This window comes from Culex pipiens, chromosome 2 (assembly GCF_016801865.2).
Source record: "Culex pipiens pallens isolate TS chromosome 2, TS_CPP_V2, whole genome shotgun sequence".
In the NCBI taxonomy this organism is placed as follows: Eukaryota; Metazoa; Arthropoda; class Insecta; order Diptera; family Culicidae; genus Culex; species Culex pipiens.
The window spans coordinates 95,282,281-95,303,045 of NC_068938.1; the positions used below are offsets into that span (position 1 = coordinate 95,282,281).

A 20,765-nucleotide genomic window follows, 5' to 3' on the forward strand; every position below is an offset into this window, starting at 1 on the left:
ACGAATTCAGGTTCCTTCACATTGACAATGAAGCATGTTGTCTTTAGATTATTGATTCAGTTGGATCAACTTCGTCACAACTATATCCAAAACCGCACCAAGATCTGAGCCTAGAAAACTCAGTATGAAATAGATCTTTAGGAAATGAAGAAATTGTGCACACCTTACTTGCTACTGGTTGGACTGTTGTTCCATGTAAGTCATTTGAATTTTGTTCAGCACAAAATCCAATCAAAACTTCAACATTTTAGCCCTCTTCGGCCTTCTTTGGATTGGGAGTGCCTTCCTACTTTGCTCCAGCTCTGGAAATTTCCGCGGCATGTCGTTCGCTGATTGCAACCTACAACCAAATCGGAACAAGTGTGAACGCCTTGCCCAGTGAAACGTTTAGTTCTCCAAGCTTGAGTGATGTGTCCAGCGGTTTTTACGACTCCTTCAGTGGACTCAGCACGCGTTTGGCGACGGTTTTCTCCAATCTCCAGGCGGCTGCTAACGATAGAAGCACCAACACCGACACTTTGTTCGCTGCAATCAACGGATCAATCGCTAACGCCACGACGTTTATTGCCAGCAACAGTCGTAGCGTTTGGACATCCGCACTGAGTTCCAGCACTTTGCCAAATCTGAGTCCAGCGATGTTGGCACTGCAAAATATCTCAAACGCCTTGAACGTCGATATCTACCCAAAAGTGATGGCGATTCGATCGAAGAATCCCGGTTCTGTAAGCGCGACTGTTGTCTACGCTACCTTACCACAGTCGCTTTTGTCTGCTTTTGCCGGTTCCGTCCAGAACCTGCAAAGATTCGAGAGTTCCGCTTCGCTCAGCTTTGTGCAGAACGTCGTGGCTGCACTGCAAAACGCCAACGCGAAGTCCACCAGCTACATATCGACCCTGGCAAATACCTACTCAACCCTTGATAACTCACTGAGCGCAACTTGGGACGCAGTTTCCTCTCTTCCAGACAAATTCGCAGCGGACACAAATTTGCTCTACAAATCCGTCACCGCCGCCATGGACAGCTTCGTCAAGCGTATCAACGATCTCACCGATCTCTACCTCGGATCATCAGCTACAACCAACAACGCCGCCGTAACGTCCCTGGTCAACAGCTACGTTACGAACGCCACCTCCCAAACAAAACTAGTCTCCACCAAGCTGGACAACTTCCGGTCCAAGCTATCCGATCAAGTCCTGAACACCACCAGCAACATGATGGCCGCCGGCTATCGAGCCATCGAGTCCGCCAGCAAGTTGATGCTGCGCAAGACAAACGGAGTCAGCTGTGCCAACGGCTTAACCCCGAACTTCATCCGATCACTTTCGGCGGTGCTGGCTTCGACGGCGGACTGCTTTAAGGGGTCCGATTTTAGTTTGAATGATGGCGTCAAGACGCAAACTGCGGTGGCGGCGGACATCCGGGATAACGTGTTGTACTACTTGAAGCTTTTGAATGAGATGTTGAGCTCGGTGTTCAACAGCAGTCCTGCTACCGTACGGATTACAGCCGATGCCCATATAACGTCGGTAGGTTTACGTCTGTAGAACTGTTTTTGCGGTGAAGTTGGCCATTTTTCAAAGAATTATGCAAAAAAAGACATTATTGAAGTCGATGTCAGTAAACGCTTCTGTTTCGTATAGGTATGATAGATTTAAGTTTCCTGAACATGCTCAAATCAACAGAATTGAAATTCATTGAATTCCATGCTAATAAATAAAATTGTAAATTTGGGAATAAATAATATGGATTAAAGTAAAAATAAGGGGTGCGCATGGTTGCTTAACATGATTCCATAGCGTTTATACCCAAATTTACAATTTCCTAAAGACTATCATACCTTCACGAACCTGAAGCGTTTACTGACATATTCTTCAAAAATGTCGAATTGTGTATTTGTTTGATTAATTTTGCAGAATGGAATTGTGAAAAGCCAAAATTGTTAAATAACCTTTCGCCAAATTTCCTAAAACCGCTCAAATTTTCCGATTCCCCGGCAGACGGGCAATTATATCGAAATTACCCCTCTTCCCACAGTTCTTCAGCCAATCGTCCGGCATCGTGGAAACCTTCAGCCAGCAGCTGGCCAACATGTACGCCCAGTTGGCCGCCGATTACGATCTACTCGTGGGTCGCTCCAGCTACTGTCTGGCGACAAAGGCCGCCGAATCCGCGATTCTGGCGCAGGATTTCGTCACCGGCTTCGAACAGTGCTAGACAACAGGATTTTGACCCGGACCTCGCGCCAGCAAATTGCCATTTGTCATGGGAGAAGATATCAGTGTCCATCAAAGCGAAAGTGGTGATGGTGTGTGGACAAATAAAAACAGTCTTCTTGGCGTGAAGCTCTTGCGCTTTTGTCGTTGAGATAGTGTTGTGGTTTAACGTGTTCGATGAGTTGAGAAATGTCCACGGCGATTGATGACCCCGCGCGAGCGAAATGAATCATCGATGCTTGTGTTGTTGAGCTAGACTTTCCCCTCTGGCTAGACAGCAGGACCAGGCTGAGGTACTCCATTCTCCCACGCGACAAAATCACAATATCAAGCTTGATGACGTAATTTTGTACGGAGCTTCCGAGGAGCTTGTTGGCTTCCACCGTGTTCTGCGGAATACCGATGTCATGTACCACCTCAAACCCCATGCATTTCGCCTAAACATTGGCCAACAATGATGGATGGAGTAATGAAGCGATAAATTGAACATTTTCGAGCGCATTGCTAGCGCGGTGGAGAGTTGGATTAGACCCGGGTCCGATATGGTACGTCTGCAGGTATAGAATCTATGAGAGGCATTGCAGGGAATAATAATCGATCGGAAGAATGATTTTGCTGGTATGATATACACTTTCACGGCTGAGCAGGCTAATGTCTTTGTTGTGGGTTCAGGGGAATTCTTGTGGCGAACAGTTAGGAATGCTTTTGTTACTTTAAAGTTCGAGTTGGATATGGGAAAGTTTGATTGGCAATATTTTTACAAATTGCTCCGGTTTCCCATAACCTACAAAAATGATTTTACCGCAAAGCTAGGGCATCCAATTTTCCCGGGTTTTGAATATACCGTGAAACGGGAAAAATATTTTTTTAATCCTGGGAATTTTTTAAAACAGTAATAAAATCCTATAAAATCTATGTTTTCATTATATTTGTTATATTTTTCAAGCTTAAAATCATTGAATGACCTCAATACTAGTAATTGTTGATAATCTACAGTTCAATCTAAACAAGGACAACATGTTTAGATAGCTTAAAATTCATTAAAAATTGATTTTTTGTTCATTGTTATGCTTTGGATTTCAAAATGAACCACAATTTTTAACCCAATGCATTGCAATGTGATTCAAATTAAAAAAAATCCAAAAATCACTCCCCAAAACAAGCCAAAAAATTTTGCAGTCAAAACCAATGCATTAAGCTTATAGGAAATTTCACGGCGATCATTTTGCTTTTTTAACATTCAATTTATGTTCACGCAAAGCCGATATATTTGCATTTTAGTGAACAAAAAGTGGCGAATTTTCAAAATTCTTAGTATTTAAGCGTTTTAGCATAAAATATTGGCTACTATGATTACAAACGGGAAGGCATATATTTAGGTTTTCTTTTTTTGCTTGCTCAAAAACGATATTTGTTAACAATTTTTCTTGAAAAAAAAACTTGAGATTTTCTCACAATGTGACGTAAACGACAAAAAAATCATAAATCAAAATTTATTTTATTAAAGTTCATATCTCCAAGCTGTGAAAGTGTTTTTTTTTTTCGTATGTACATTTCAATGAGCATTTGTTTCATTTATAAAAAAACTTTTTTTTTCAAAAATAGTTACCCATTAGAGCTTCATTTGTTCATATTTGGAGTTTTTTTTTTTGAAAAGGTCCTATAAACCAAATTTTCATTTTTTGCTTTTTGGGTGTTTTTGGATACCCCTGAAATTGAAAATTTGGTTTAAAGGACCTTTTCAAAAAAACTCCAGATATCGAGATCACAGAGTAGTACTTATAAATATGTCGTTTACGTCACATTTTGATAAAATCTCTATTTTTTCATGAAATATTACTAACAAATGTCGTTTTTGAACTAGCTTAAAAAAATATCCAAAATATATGCCTTCCCGTTTGTAATCATGGTAGCCAATGTTTACTGAAAACGCTTATGTACTAAGAATTTTGAAAAATCGCTTCTTTATGTTCACTAAAATGCAAATATCTCGGCTTTGCGTGGACATAAATTGAATGCCTAAAAAAAGCAAAATGATCGCCGTGAAATTTCCTATAAGCTTAATGCATTAGTTTTGACTGTAAATTTTTTTGGCTCGTTTTGGGGGGCAATTTTAGAAATTTTTCAGCTAAAAAATAAAAAAAAATCTCCCTGAAACGCCCTGCCATGTCCAAACACAAGTTTTTATGGACCATGTCTGTACAGCAATTTGTTCAGGGGACATTACACTTTAACTTGAAGCCCAAGGGACCAAATCTGAATGACTTTAGTATGATTGTTACGCGCATTTCTGAAAAATACTCGAAAAATGCACTTTTTTCATTTAAGCTCCGCGCGCATTTTTGGGATTATTTTGTTGTGTGGAAACATTGTTCCTGACATCCTTATCTATCATTCTAGGGGTGAGCACCAAAGATTTGACAAATTTTCATTTTTTGGGACGCCCTAGTACGGTAGTCATCAATGAGACACTTTTGGTTTGAAACATTCAACGATTTTCGTATTTTTTCCGTGCGTATATTTTAATGAGCTTTTTGTTGCATTTACTTTCTTTTAATGTGTTCTAACATAGACCAAAATATGACATCGAGATTGGGTAACTCTCCACGAACTCACACGAAATCGGAAAAAGTTGCCCCGACCCCTCTTCGATTTTCGTGAAACTTTGCTCAAAGGGGTTTTTTTTGGTCCCTGATCACGAACCCGAGGTCCATTTTTCGATATCTCGTGACGGTGGGGTGGTACGACCCCTTTCATTTTTCTGGTTTTTTTTAACTAAGACACGTTTTTCAGTGATTTGTAGCTCGCAATCGTGAAGAGATAGAAATTTGGTGTCAAAAGTACTTTTGTGTAAAATTAGACGCCCGATTTGATGGCGAACTCAAAATTCCGAAAAAAACGTATTTTTCATCAAAATAAGTTAAAACATTGTTTGAAAATCGCTGAAAAACGGGAAATTTAATGTTGTTTTCGAATCTGAAATAACCCAGAAGGGTCATTTTTTCATTTAGAACACAATTTTTAATTTTAAAATTACGTGTTTTTTCTAACTTTGCAGGGTTACATTTTAGACTGTAACAATAATCTACAAAGTTGTAGAACAGACAAAAACAAAAATTTTGATACATAGACATAAGGGGTTTGCAAGTATTTTTCACGAGTTATCAGAATTTTACAAAAAAGTTTTTTGAAAAAGTTATGATTTGACAATTTTTGGCCAGTTTTTCGAATTTTTAACCCCAAAAACTCAATCGTGTGCTTTTGAAAGTAATTTTTTCGGAAAGTTCAGCTAATTTTGCATAAGAAAGACCCATTGGACGATTGTTGTGGCTTGTGCACTGCTTGTATGTGAGGATTTTTCGAAAATAAAAAAAAATCAAACCGGATACACTCACTCATCAGAAACATATTAAAAAAAAAATCTGATTCTCGAAATGCACGAGTCACAACAATCGTCCAAGAGGTCATTGTTATGAAAAATACGTTTTTTCGGAATTTTGAGTACGCCATCAAATCGGGCGTCTAATTTTACACAAAAGTCCCACTGACACCGAATTTCTATCTCTTCACGGTTGCGAGCTACAAATCACTGAAAAACGTGTCTTAGTAAAAAACCAGAAAAACGAAAGGGGTCGTACCGCCCCACCGTCACGAAATATCGAAAGTGGACCTCGGGTTCGTGATCAGGGACCAAAAAAAACCCCTTTGAGCAAAGTTTTACGCAAATCGAAGAGGGGTCGGGGAACTGCTGTGTGAGTTGGCGGAGAATGACGCTATTACGTCTACAGCCCGAGTTATTCAACTGTCTCATTGTAGACGCACTTGGAAGGAACAATGAGAAAGCTGGGGAACAATTAGGCACTCTACGAAAATCAATAACTTTCTAGTAAAACTTCTTGTTTTTGTATTGTTTTGTTGCAGGTAACTTGCCTTAATTATTTTAAAGCAATTTTACCAACTTAAAACATTAATTACAAAAGTTATACTGAAAAGTATTAAAATTTTGTAAAATCCATATATTTATACCAAATAACTATATATTTTTTGTTAAATTTAGTTAAACTCAATAAATATGCCAAAAATTACTTTCAATTCATGGTTTGAAAGAATTACATAGATTTTGAAAAGTTTATTGAGGAAGAAAGCGTCCATAACCAAAGCCACTATTATGGCAGACGTGTATCCTGTAGACACACCTTTCCCCAAAACATGAGCCTGATTGGTTGAAACTACTACTTGTGAAAGCCATTGTCGCATTGTTCCCCGTGACTCATTGATGACTACTCTACCCTACTTATTGTTTTGTTATGTTCCTGTTCAACCAAAATCATCAAAAAAAAAAATCAAAACATTTGTCAAAACAGCTGTTTTAACTCGTTACTTTTGTCCTGATTTGCTCCGGATGGCGGTGTTTGATGAAAAATAATAAAATATGATATTTTTTAAGTTAACAATTATAAATTGACGTACATATAATACCGAGTCTTTTTAAAATAAATAAAATTAAATAAAAATTATTTTAAGCGCTAAGCACTTTGCGGATCTGTTAACTAACATTTTAACAACTTTTCCTAATAAGCCAAATTTATGCTGATATAACGCCGAATACAAATTTTAATGCTTTAAAATCTTATCGTTTACTAAGTATTTAACTATCTATTTCCTCGGCCAAATCTGAATTTTCATACCAAATTTTGTTTTTTTTTATCAATTTCGGACATTCCCAGTCCCGGGAATTCCCGGGAGGGACGCACTACACCCAAAATTCAGAGTCGAGATAATCGTTCTCTCAAAATTTATTGAGGGCTCAGTGCCAAAATCGATAGAATAATGGTACCAACTCACACCATCATAACAAATCAGTTCATTCGTTAGTTGAATCAATAAATCTCCAAGTGTCATACATCGACTTCTGACTTCTCCTTGGTCACCAAGCTGTGGTGGCCGAAGCAGCTAAGTCATTGGATTGGTTTGTCAATGGTCTCTGGTTCGATTCCCGTTGTCGACACTTTTGGTTTTTTTGTTTGACGGATGAACTTTTTTTGCAAATGAACCTCGAGAGAATAGTTCTATCGCCCATCTCGAGCTGTGTTCTCTGCGTCCGTGAATGGTACCACTATTCTCTCGACTCGAGATCATCATTCTCTCGGACTAGCGCTGCCAGTTTTGGGTGTACGCAAAACAAAACTAGTGTGATGTAAAACACAACTCAGTTAAATTGTAAATATATTACATTGATATGATACATTTATGATGAGAGGAAATGTGTTGAAGGTCGTGTTGCAAAACGGGATGGCGCTGTATGTCATGAATTTCATTGATTTCTCTATCAGGGGTTGTTATACTTATTCTTTAGTTAAGGGTTTGTTCAAATATTATGTTAGTCAACATTTGATTTTTTTGGACTTCCCACTCTCCCACGTATCAAATTGTTCAAAATAAAATGTACATGTTTGACTTCATAAATAAACTTAGCCAAAAAATCAAAACTTTTTTCAAAGCTTAGGACAAATTATCAGAGATTCATATTATACCTCGACTAAGCGTAAAACTCAGCACACCACCTCTTCCATTATATCACACTCCCAAGTCTCGAAATAGAACGGCACAATCTAAACACGTTCTCTCTGATTTGCCATAAATAAACCCAGCGTCAACGTGCGCGGTTCCCTTTCACTTTTAGAACACACATAAAACTGTGCGAACACGTGCGGCTCGCTCTACAAAAGTCATATCTTTTGTAGCACACATGTGCCCACCAAGTTCCCTCCGAACTCCGTGGCTACGTCTATACGCAAAGTTCAAGGCCGATCAGGGCAGAGTGCGTCGCGGTGAACATGAACTTGCAACCGGCAGCAGGTGCATCACAGGGTAACCCAATATCGTGGAAGTAACGGATTAGGGCCGGGTGCTGTTGCACCAGGAAACGCAAAAGCAGGGAAACCCCAACGTTCGACGAATTGCTACCGAGCCATTACTAATCTAAAACAACCCTACACTGAGTGTGTTGAGTCTGGCTGTCAAATGCGAACGATTTTTTTGACCGTGAATTTAGTCGCTGGTTAGTTGTACTTCCGCGTGTTGTTTTAGTTGTTGTTGTTGTTGTTGCCTTTTGGGGAGGGAGGCTCTCGTGTCATGTTCTCCCTAATTACCGACTGCAAAGTTGTCACGTCTAGTTGTTGCTCGTAGCAGGACAGGACAGGACAGGTTGTCACGTGATGGGAACTTATTGAGTTGAATGGTTTAAGCCGAATTAAGGTTCGCTCACATGTGTGACTAGGGGGCGAACGACATGGTGCGTGTTGTTTTGGAAATGGGAAATAAACTCAAAACAATAACAAACGAATTAAGCAATTAGGGGGAGAGGGGGTAATATGCACCCCCTAAGGGAAAACTGTGATTTCTCAACCTTTAATGCATTACTGTGGAAGAATTTTGTTCGATGTTCTTTACCAACTATTATTCTTCGCCATCCATGTGAAAAAAGTCTTAAATAACCTCAAAATTTTTCGAAAATATCAAATTTCTAAAAACATTTCTGATTAATTTCAAACAACCATGCGAGACAATATGAACCGCAACATTGGGGCAAAATGCACTACAACAACGGGGCAAAACGCACCACAACATGGGGCAAAATGCACCGGGTAAAAGCAGTTTTCACTAGTCACCACTAGATGACACCGCTGTTGTACAAAGGAGCTTCACAGCGGTGCATTTTGCCCCGACTACGCTTTTGGTAGAAAATTTAATTAAAAATGCATTTTTTGATGTTTTTGGACTCATCTATCTACAGAATAATGAAGATTATGGCAAAAACTATCTGCCTAAAAACTTACAATATATATTCATATTGTCAAAAAATCATTATGAAAGTTCAATGAAAATTAAATGAAAACACAACAATTTAATGTTTTGCAAATAACTTAAGCTGACTTTATACTACGAAGTTAAAATTTTCCCAGCATGGTTTAACAGTAATAAGCTTCCAATTACTATGATTTTTTTCCCGGACAATTCTTCCAAATACCGAGAAAACGAGGGGGTGCATTTTGCCCCGGGGGTGCATATTACCCCCTCTCCCCCTATCAGGCCTGGGTGACAATGTGCGTGAGATCAAGATGCATTTTTTGGAAAATAAAAAAAAATAGCAAAACAAAACGATATGAATTTTTCTTGTTCAAAACAAAGACAAACAAAATCATCAAACAATAAAAAACTTGTTTTTTTTTTGTTTTTCTGCGTTTAATCTTTGTTAGACAATTTACATGAAAATCTGTTAAATTTATAAAAAAAAAATTGTTTTTTTTTGCAAATTGATTGTACTTGTGAGTGAACTATTTGTTTTAAATTTTGCGAAATTTTGTTTAAATTTTGCTATTGTGTTAGCAAGTAATCGTAAAATGAACAAAAGTTTATCAAATATAAACTTTTGTTCATTTTACGATTACTGGCTAATTATTTTGAAAAGGCAAAGAAGAAGACAAGAAACAAGAAAGCACACGAGCGAAGCAATAGCAAAATTTAGCCAACATTTTGTAGAATGAAAAACGAGCGATAAAAACTCGAGGAAACCAAAAAAAAGTAACTTGTCAAAATATGTTTAACAAATTCTAAATACATTTCTGAAAACATTGCAAACATTTTTTTTTTGCCCAAGATTTTGCAAATTAAAAGGGATGAAAACGAAAATTTTAACTTTAAATCAAGGCAAAAGTACCTTATTTTTTCATTCCTTTGAATTTGTTATTAGATTTTCCGTTTTCATAAAAATATAAATTTAATAATAAAAACATCTAACACGAACTTTAAAAATAAGTCGTGGACTAGAACAAATCAGATTTTAACCACATTCAATCCACAGGCCATACTTTGACCATATGATACTAAACCTACCTACCTAAAATCATGAACTGAACAAATATATCTGCGTCTGTGAGAACTGAATATGCATCCTCAAAATCTGTATAGGGGAAAGTGGGGCAAGCGTAATAAGCTAAGGAAATGCTCGTTAAAAAACAAATAAACACGTAAAAAATCTGTCGAATTTTTTTATAATCATCTTATCCCAAATCTTGACTAAGATTTTGATAGAACTAGTTTCTAAAAAATCCTGTTTTTCACGATAAAAAATATATTTTAAATTATTGATTTTCAGTACGTTCTCCTCAACAAGTGCGGCAAGACGAACAAACCGTTGCAACGCGTTGGGGCAAGAGGAACAATGCTTGAAATAGCATGTTAATTTGCTGACAATTTAACTGTTATCAATTTGGGACGCCAGATTAGAATGAAATAATAATATTTTACGTGATCGTTTTTCGAAAAAAAAATGTTTCGAAGATAAATGGTATTTTTTTTAATATCGCTATATTTTGTATGAACATTTAAAAAAATATCAGTTTTTAAGTACTTTTATGCATTAATATCCTAATAAATATATTTTTGCATCAATTCGTATTTTTTCCCATACTTAAAATCTCAAGGCGGTTTCAAAAACACCCAAAAAGCAAAAACTGAAAATTTGGTTTATTGGACCTTTAAAAAAAACTCCACAAGTATGCATCCTCAATGATAAAACATACTTTATAATAGGTGCAAATCATTGGTAGGGACACTACTAATCTAGGAAAAAAATCATTTTGATACAATGAGCCTTTAAGCGTACCCTAATCCTCATTTGGTACTTTCCAAATATTATAAGAAACCAAAGGTCTTGAAAAAAAAAAACTTCATTCAATCTTATGTCCCGTGGTGTTTACGTCATTTTGGCGGTTATCTGGCAGTAGAATCAACTAATTGCATTGCTAGCAACAATTCCTTATACTGGAAATATCAAAATTGTAAAAAATTACGGCCGTACGAGCGATTGTTCCTCTTGCCCCATATGCTCGTCTTGCCCCACCTTCCCCTATATGAAAAAATTGTGCGCCCAGTTTTTTAAAATACTTTTTGATTGAGATGAAAGTATGGAATTCTGGCAACACTTTGTTTTTAAATTGAGATTAGTTGTTAAGGATGGATTTTGTTAATTTATATGAAAATAAAAAAGAAAGGTATTTGGGTGATTTAACGCTGAGCATAAAGTTTGATGATCTGGCAACACTTCCATGAAATATTGAAGAAAGGAGAAAGAGGAATTTATGTAACGATTTAAGGGCTATTGTTGTTAATTTAGATGGAATAACTGCTAGACCTTTTTGTTAATGTATGTTTTAATATAAAACCTGATTAATTTCCATTCTATAATGGATCATTGGAAGCAGTGCGAGGGCTGTTACCACTTTATACTCGGCCCTGAGATAAGATGTAGCAGCATATCAGCCTTAGATATAAATTACACTTTCTTACAAATTCCGCTGCCAGTCGTCGGTTATTGGGTTGAAACACAGACACACGAAGACGTTCGAGAGGTATTTATGTGAAAGATCTTTTAAAACATGATGTTTACATGGCAACACTGTTATAAGATTACGAGACTTAATTGGATTTAATAAAAAATAATCATCGGATATAGTAATTTTTGATGCACAATACTATCAGATTGTTCTTTTTTATATCAATAAATTGCATTGCGATAATCCATTGATAATGTGATATCACTGTCATGAGATATCATAAAAATTACCCTTTGCTCCCAAACTGGAAAACTGTGCAAAATTCGAGCTTTTGAGCGCCTTAAAACTTTTTTTTTGCCTGCAATTTAAAGGAATCGATAACTAATAAGCCCAATAAAATTGGGCACATTTTTTGCCTATAAATCGAATTGAACAATTCCACCACCCAAGCAACTCCCTGTTGACCCAGTTCTTCCCATACCGGTTCACATACATCGGGTACTGTACCCCTGAAGAAGTTAATGATCCTCGGCACGCAATGCAATGTTTGTCTATTGTGCATCAGTAGCACACACACAAGCCACGTATGAAAGTAAGAGTCGTGGTAAAAAGTGCATCCACTTCTATGCACTGGTCCGAACCACTGTCACTGTCTGTAGGTCAGGACCAGGACAGGTGGACTGATTACAGGGCAGGGCTGTCGGACTTTGTCGTGATTGGGATATCGATTTTTCTTCGTAACTTTTTTTTTCTTCCATTGGTGTTTGACGGTATGGCCTATGCGTTGGAACGAGTGGATCGATGGACGAACAGGGGGGGTTTCTTTGTTGCAAATGCAATGTTTTTTCTTCGTTTCACTTGTATTAATCAAACCAATTTAACGTAATTGGATCAATTCTCCCATGACTCATTCAACAGTTGAAGAGCATATTTTCATACATGTTTTGCTTATGCTTTGTGGAATCAACTGGACGTCATTCACACTTGGTTTATGTTCACTTCGGGATTGGAGCAATCTGGAACCAACAGCCATCAGCAGTGTCAATGGCAACTAGTTGTTCCAAGCTCTGGGAAGGGGTAATGGATGAAGCATGGGTCGCCGTAAAAGCGTACATTTAATTGGTTTAATAAATTCGTCAATCTGGCCGTGGTCGTTCTCGTGGCGGTTTGTGGCTTGGCCGTAATGGAATAATAATTTGTATGATTGCTAACGCTGGAGAAGTGAAAGTCACTTTACGCACAAAATATGAATTTTCAACTAGTGCGGTTAATGGTTGAAGAGTAGCCTGTCCCATTTTGAGGTCATGTCGAGGAATTTCAGGTGCTCACTTCTTAAATGGTAGATTATGATGTTAGGAACAATGTTTTCTTAGACAAGAAAAAATAATAAAATACTTTCTCGCACCCCCTAGTCGATTTACTGAAAAAAGTCACTTTTTTGAACAAATTTTCTAAAATCGCTTGGAATCAATACAAAAACTGTTTCGATCAGGTGTGTATTATCTTCAAACGATAGGTTTTTGTCCATAGATTAAGATGCACTATCAATATTGGACGAAAATTTAAGTTTTTGGACTCTCCCAGGCGGATTTGTGTCGAAAAAATCGCATTTTTTCGAAACTTTTTTCAGAAATGTTCATTTAATTTAGGGTAGCCTATTTTTCCCAGTAAAACCAATACGTGCAGCTTGTAGGAAATTTCATGGCGAACATTTTTCTCTCTGAGAAAATGCAATTTCGACACTCCAGAGCCGAGATATTTGAGTTTTAGTGAGGAAAAAAGTGCCAATTTTCAAAATTTCTCAGAATTCTGAAGCAAGGCCTACTAATTACACGATGTAGCAAGCATATGTCTCAAAGGTCAGGGTATGCTTTTTATAGTAATTTTGGCCGCTGAATCCGAATCTGAAATCAAATTTCGTGCAAACAGTGATGTTTTGGAGCTACACCCTTTTGGAATGTTATTTGCGTGTTTAAGAGGTAGTTTTTGTAAATATTGCTCGGTTTGTTGTCGTATCAAGGTGCTCCGATTTGGATGAAACTTTCAGCGTTTGTTTGTCTATACATGAGATGAACTCATGCCAGTTTGGAGTTTGAATTTTCCGAGGATTTCGAATATGACAAAAGTGAGACTAAACAACAGGACAATAACTAACATTGTAAAATGTTTGTTATAGAAAAATCGAAAAACTATGAGAAAAACTGCGATTGGCCAAAAAAGTTATTACCGTAGGCTTATAGTCCATGAAATTCCCTAACTTGAACTAAAAGAGTATGGGTGTTGGAGGCTGTTGCAAAAATATATTGAGGTTTAAAAAAACAATTTTTAACAGTAATTTGCAAAAGCTATGAGAAAAAGTTAAACCAATCTTGGATGTCTATGGCTCATTTTGAAGTGCTTCAAAAGACCATTCAAATGCATCTAAGATAGTTGAAATTGATGAAGTTTTACTTAAATACGAGCAATTTTAAGATTTTTTATGTTTTTTGGACCTCAATCTTCAATGCCCGTTTTACCCCACTTCCCTTTGTCTTAGAGGGCTCATTTTTGGCATGAGTTTATCTCATGTATAGACAAACAAACGCTGAAAGTTTCATCCAAATCGGAGCACCTCGATACGACTCTAGAACAAACCGAGCAATATTTACAAAAACTGCCTCTTAAACACGCAAATAACATTCCAAAAGGGTGTAGCTCCAAAACATCACTGTTTGCACGAAATTTGATTTCAGATTCGGATTCAGCGGCCAAAATTACTATAAAAAGCATACCCTGACCTTTGAGACATGTGCTTGCTACATCGTGTAATTAGTAGGCCTTGCTTCAGAATTCTGAGAAATTTTGAAAATTGGCACTTTTTTCCTCACTAAAACTCAAATATCTTGGCTCTGGAGTGTCGAAATTGCATTTTCTCAGAGAGAAAAATGTTCGCCATGAAATTTCCTACAAGCTGCACGTATTGGTTTCACTGGGAAAAATAGGCTACCCTGAATTAAATGAACATTTCTGAAAAAAGTTTCGAAAAAATGCGATTTTTTCGACACAAATCCGCCTGGGAGAGTCCAAAAACTTAAATTTTCGTCCAATATTGATAGTGCATCTTAATCTATGGACAAAAACCTATCGTTTGAAGATAATACACACCTGATCGAAACAGTTTTTGTATTGATTCCAAGCGATTTTAGAAAATTTGTTCAAAAAAGTGACTTTTTTCAGTAAATCGACTAGGGGGTGCGAGAAAGTATTTTATTATTTTTTCTTGTCTAAGAAAACATTGTTCCTAACATCATAATCTACCATTTAAGAAGTGAGCACCTGAAATTCCTCGACATGACCTCAAAATGGGACAGGCTATTGAAGAGTTCCCACCATCGTTGTTTCATGAAGAGTTTGTTTTCAGTCTGAGAATTGTTGTATATTGTACATATGCAAACTTATAGTTAAAATTTAAGGTTAACTAACACACTGAAGCTGTACCCTTTTAAGAATTCCGATTCCGTTATATCGCACGTTGACTAATCCCGCCATTTTTCTCTCTTTTTTCCCTTCTCCAGGTAAGTCGCGGGAGTGCTAATTCCGTATTCTCCGCACAGAAGTGACACCATTTCCAGACGTAGACAGACTGGCAGGCAGGTTTCGCAATGTGTGCTACAGCTGTAGCTGTAAAGTAAGCAAAAGTCCAAACGACTCAACGGTCGGGATTGGGTCGAGATCAATCGTTGCTGGGTGTCAAGTTTTGACCAGCTTGGAGCGTTGTGTCGTACACGCGCGTCAAAGCGAAACAGATGTTTCTAATAACTGTGTCGCAATCTTTGGAAAGACATGGTGTCGATTTCTGGAAAAGTCAGGGAAAACCTGGAATTGTCAGGGAATTTTATTTGACCTGGAAAAGTCAGGGAAAGTCAGGGAATTTTAAGCTGGGTCAGGGAATTTCGATGATCTTAAAAATATTACTACAAAATTTCATTTCTTTTTGAAAATTCGCCCTTGATGATGTATTTGAATGTATTCCCGGCCAAACTTTGCCACATTGTGTGTAGGCCAGATCCTTGCGCATCTTTTGGTATATGTAACATTGAAGTTTGGAGCATCCTGGAGCTCGGTACAGACCTTCAAAGTTTGGCAATTTTTCGAAAAATCGTCCCCGGCTAAAAAGATATGCGTCGCACCTCGCGACGCCCGAGACGCCATTTGATTTTGCTGGGACCAATTTTTCGAAAAAAAAATGCTAAACTTTGAAGGTCTGTACCGAGCTCTAGGATGCTCCAAACTTCAATGTTACATATACCAAAAGATGCGCAAGGATCTGGCTTACACGCCAGTGATGTTGAAAATAAACACTTCCCGCATAAAGATTTCTGATGAACTTACAGTAAATTTTAACGTTACAAAACGATAAAATATATTGTCATTTTGACAGTGTTTTAACAGTAGACAGCATCGTTTTTTAAGATAATTTGCGTCGTATTTTGGGATTTTACCATAAAAAAGGGGGGTTGTTATGCACCGGTACCATAAAAATTTCGAAATTTTTCCATACATTTTTTTTCCAAATACGACGCATTTTACTGTTAATCTAATGTTGCATTTTTCATCCAAAAACTCGTCCTGACTATAGAAAATATCATACTTTAATAATAAAAACAGCAAGCATTACAATGCATTGCACAGTCAATTTACAGTTCTTCATGGTTTTTTATCTAATAAATGATGCGGTAAAAACTATATGCGAACAATAAAACTAATAAGCATTACAATGAATTACACAGTAAAATTATTGTTTTTCATGGTTTGTTCCCTACTAAATTGTACTGTGACAACAATATTCGGACATTAAAATAAATAGTAAATACAGTATGTTTTACAGTACTTTATATTTTTCATTGTAATTTATTTACATTCAACATTGAATCACTTTGGTTTTTTATTCAATTGTTAATTGATAATGCCCTCTCCAGAGTTTTGCAAACACCAAAACGAAGCCGCTTTCTTTCGCTTTCGATTCCATTTCAAGATCTCGATCGCGACCGATTCTTGTTTCTCCTCGAATTGGTGATGTCATGGTGCGTTTAAACTGACCACCGGTTCCTTTTTGTCGACTGGAGACTCCGAATTGATTTGCTTAAAATGAGAAGACAATTAAGTAAAGGATAAAATCAAACATTTTTCATAATGCTGAGTACAAAGCTCAGAAGTAACGCGGTAAAAAAAAGGTGCGCAAGTTTTATGCTTCCGCTCGAGTTGAACCTGAACAAAAAAAATCGTAGGTCGGTGTTATTTGATTCTTAAATTCTAAAAATAATTAAGTTATTGAATTCTAAAATTATTATTATTTAAAATTATAATTAATATAAGACTCAAAAGTGAAAAAAAAACTGGATTTCAAATAATTTTTTTAATTTGCAAATTCCTAAATTTAAAAATTCTTAAATTCTTAAATTCTAAGCTTCTAAAATTCTAAGATTCATTAATTCTAAATTCCTAAATTCCTAAATTCCTAAATTCCTAAATTCTTAAATTCCTAAATTCCTAAATTCCTAAATTCCTAAATTCATAAACTCCTAAATTCCTAAATTCCTAAATTCCTAAATTCTTAAATTCTGAAATTCTGAAATTCTGAAATTCTGAAATTCTGAAATTCAGAAATTCAGAAATTCAGAAATTCTGAAATTCTGAAATTCTTAAACTCTTAAATTCTTAAATTCTTAAATTCTTAAATTCTTAAATTCTTAAATTCTTAAATTTTTAAATTCTTAAATTCTTAAATTCTTAAATTCTTAAATTCTTAAATTCTTAAATTCTTAAATTCTTAAATTCTTAAATTCTTAAATTCTTAAATTCTTAAATTCTTAAATTCTTAAATTCTTAAATTCTTAATTTAAAATTTTTAAATTCTTAAATTCTTAAATTAAAATTTTTAAATTAGTTTGTCAACTCAGTTTTGACGTTTGAAAGTTTTTTAATTCGAAAACGTTCGAATTAGCGAGCATTCGAATTAGCGGACATTCAAAGTATCGAAATTCGAATTAACGAATTGGATCTGTATTAAATTTTTGATGTTCTGAATTTTTCAAATTATGAATTTTCAAATGATGATTTTTTAAACAAAACAAAATTTTGATTTTTTTGTTTTCTTTCCTCCAGATTATTTAATGATAATTCTTAGGTTTTTCCATCTGGTTTACTTCAATCCTTTTTTTATTAAGATTCAACGTTTTGAGATTCGTTTGTAGTCGCATTCAAATAAGCAAATCCAAATATTTGAATTTTTTTATCAAAAAAAATGCAAACAAGCACCGCGGAAGAAATTTCTGTTCCATTTTTATGCATACCGCTTAAGAAAAATCTTTTCGTGAACCTTTTCATGCCCGTTTTTTTTTGGCAAAACTCCATATAAAAATGGAGTTTTGCGATCCTCCCGAGTTTCGTATCAGCTTTTCCTTGGATGTTTCTAGAACAGAATTTTGCGTTCCTTCCGAGCTCATTACTATCCTCAACACAAGTTTAAAACAAACCACCATCGCGGGGTTCTTTCCCTTGCTTATGTCGTCCCCCAACAGAGTTTTCCTACAATACTCACTTTTGTTGGTTCTTCCACAACAAAACTCCAGGTCGCCATTCCGGGTAGGTCATCTAGCGGAACTGGAAAGAACACCATCTGGAACGTACCCTTGACGGCGGCAGGGAGTATCAGTAGTACAAACACGGCGAAAGTAGTCCCTGTAGAAGAAAATAAAAAAAAAATCAGCGAAGAGCTGCAAGCCATGAAAAATGCCTGCGTGCTGATGCTGCCTTCCCAAATTTCACCAACTTCCTAATACTCACCACCATCCGTTGATCAGTCGGATTTATCCATCCAACAACCAGAACAGCAAACAGGGAACAGCGGATGCGGCAAATGCCCAGGCACACGCGATTTTATTCGACACAATCCGGTTCCGAGCAGCAGCCAACACGAACATGATTATACACGCGCGAGTAAAACAATTTGACAGCTCTCTCAATCGTGGTTCGTTTGTTTCATGAAGGTCGGCTGCGTTGGTTCAGTGTCATGGTGCGTTCTTTTCATGAGCGTCGGCTGCACAGGTTCAGTGTGATGATGCGTTCGTTTGCATTTTTAATGAGTAAAAATGGTAAAAATGCCAAATGTTAGAATGTTAAAATGTTAAAATGTTAAAATGTTAAAATGTTAAAATGTTAAAATGTTAAAATGTTAAAATGTTAAAATGTTAAAATGTTAAAATGTTAAAATGTTAAAATGTTAAAATGTTAAAATGTTAAAATGTTAAAATGTTAAAATGTTAAAATGTTAAAATGTTAAAATGTTAAAATGTTAAAATGTTAAAATGTTAAAATGTTAAAATGTTAAAATGTTAAAATGTTAAAATGTTAAAATGTTAAAATGTTAAAATGTTAAAATGTTAAAATGTTAAAATGTTAAAATGTTAAAATGTTAAAATGTTAAAATGTTAAAATGCTAAAATGTTAAAATGTTAAAATGTTGAAATGTTAAAATGTTAAAATGTTAAAATGTTAAAATATTAAAATGTTAAAATGTTAAAATGTTAAAATGTTAAAATGTTAAAATGTTAAAATGTTAAAATGTTAAAATGTTAAAATGTTAAAATGTTAAAATGTTAAAATGTTAAAATGTTAAAATGTTAAAATGTTAAAATGTTAAAATGTTAAAATGTTAAAATGTTAAAATGTTAAAATGTTAAAATGTTAAAATGTTAAAATGTTAAAATGTTAAAATGTTAAAAATGTTGAAATGTGAAAATGTAAAAACTTCGACATTTAAAAATATAAAAGTGTCTAATAGAATTTATTTTTTTTATGTTCTTGAATTTAAAAATTATTGTATTGTGTTGACAATTATTTACGCTCCATACAAAAAAAGTGTGTGGACACCTAACCTATTAAAACCTTAAAGCAGCAAACGCAAAATAAATTTTAAACACTAGGGTTGAGACACAGGGCTTGTCTGTGGTTGAGTGTTCAACATTAAAACAGTGCACTTTATCAAAATATATGACTATTTAAAATTCAATTTAGTATTGAAAATATATTTCTGATAGGTATATTAAAATTTATTCTCAATATACTTACCAAATTTAACTTTATTTTAATCCATAGAACGAAAAAAAACGAAGTTGACTTTATAGCTGTCGGCCACCATTGCTATACTTTGCTAGTACCAACCACTAGTGTCTTCTTTTCATCTACAAGGACTTCACCGCCCTGTGCTCCTAAGTGTACGAGAGCATGTCACGGAGCAAACGCGCCGAAACCCCATTCTGACACTTAGCATTTCAGGGTGCCCGCCCACTGCGAGATCCGAACCGACGACCTCTGGATTGTGAGTCCAGTGCGCGGTCCGATTGATCCACACGGAATGGACAATCTTTAATCAATTTAATTTAATTAAATTTTTATCCTTGCAAACATTTTTCAAAGTTTATGTCGCTTTCTTCAAAATCAGCTCGAAAAATCAGGAGGTAAAAAAAACAATAAATTATTTTTTTAATGGAATTAGAAGTCTAATAAACTGAAAACAATTTTAAATGCATTTACTGTGTTGATAAACTTATTTAACATGTTTGAGCGCGTTTAAAAATATGTTTGATGTTTGTGAAATTGAGATGCACAGTACCGCAAAAGTTTTTTTTTTGCAAAAGAACATAATTTCTTCAATACTTAGATATTTTGAAAACTAAAGATTGCAAAACAATTGGCCTGGTGTAAAACACATTTTAAAACACTCTTGTTTCATTCAAATATTGAATCCATTTGAAGCTGGCGTAATTTATATTTCAAAGAATAACAATTTTCCATTACGTAACTATGATATTACAATGGAATTTACTATTGCTAAAAATTGAAAAAAATACATCGTCATATTACTTATGTCAATACCATGCAATTTGATGTATCCATACATTTTACGGTAGCTTATTTGTTATAACTTTATGAGACTTCCAATATTAAAACCTTCCAATTAGCTGTAACCATGAATTTTATAGTAGCATCATCGTCATTCCAATAAAGTTCGAAAATCTCAACAATAATCTTACCATAAATATTATAATATGTATTGTAATTGCATGGTTTTAACAGTGCAAATCATCATATAATTTTATGCGGGTTTAGTGGTCAAAATGCCTCAAAAAGTGACATATTTGAAAAAAATCTTGTTTTATGGGTTAAATCCCAT

The 20,765-nt window shown here is 35.4% G+C and overlaps 2 protein-coding genes and 1 long non-coding RNA gene across 6 annotated transcripts in view; 2 read left to right on the forward strand and 1 right to left on the reverse strand.

Moving 5' to 3' along the window:
- The window catches only part of LOC120425849 (phospholipid-transporting ATPase VD), a 135,233-nt gene that overhangs the window by 78,655 nt on the left and 35,813 nt on the right, over positions 1-20,765 (forward strand). The gene's annotated exons all lie outside the window — the stretch shown is intronic.
- Positions 57-2,364, forward strand: LOC128092746 (uncharacterized). Its single transcript, XM_052707224.1, has 3 exons — positions 57-195; positions 252-1,526; positions 2,035-2,364. Exons 1-3 carry the CDS (start codon positions 145-147, stop codon positions 2,212-2,214), a joined length of 1,506 nt encoding a protein of 501 aa, XP_052563184.1. The 5' UTR covers positions 57-144; the 3' UTR covers positions 2,215-2,364.
- On the reverse strand, positions 15,888-18,868 carry LOC120425851 (uncharacterized). 2 transcript variants are annotated; one of them, XR_005606603.2, is made up of 3 exons: positions 18,377-18,868; positions 18,132-18,306; positions 15,888-16,672 (listed from the first exon to the last, which is right to left on the reverse strand). It is a non-coding gene; the product is annotated as an uncharacterized LOC120425851 (long non-coding RNA). The 2 variants fall into 2 exon arrangements; XR_008211967.1 differs by having other exon boundaries at positions 18,132-18,271; positions 18,377-18,861.

Excerpts from the sequence above, each read along its gene's own strand:
- LOC128092746 (XM_052707224.1), top strand. The coding sequence starts at position 145 with ATGAAGAAATTGTGCACACCTTACTTGCTACTGGTTGGACTGTTGTTC. Across the intron at positions 196-251 it reads TGGTTGGACTGTTGTTCCAT|CCCTCTTCGGCCTTCTTTGG; the intron begins GTAAGTCATTTG and ends TCAACATTTTAG. Across the intron at positions 1,527-2,034 it reads CCGATGCCCATATAACGTCG|TTCTTCAGCCAATCGTCCGG; the intron begins GTAGGTTTACGT and ends CTCTTCCCACAG.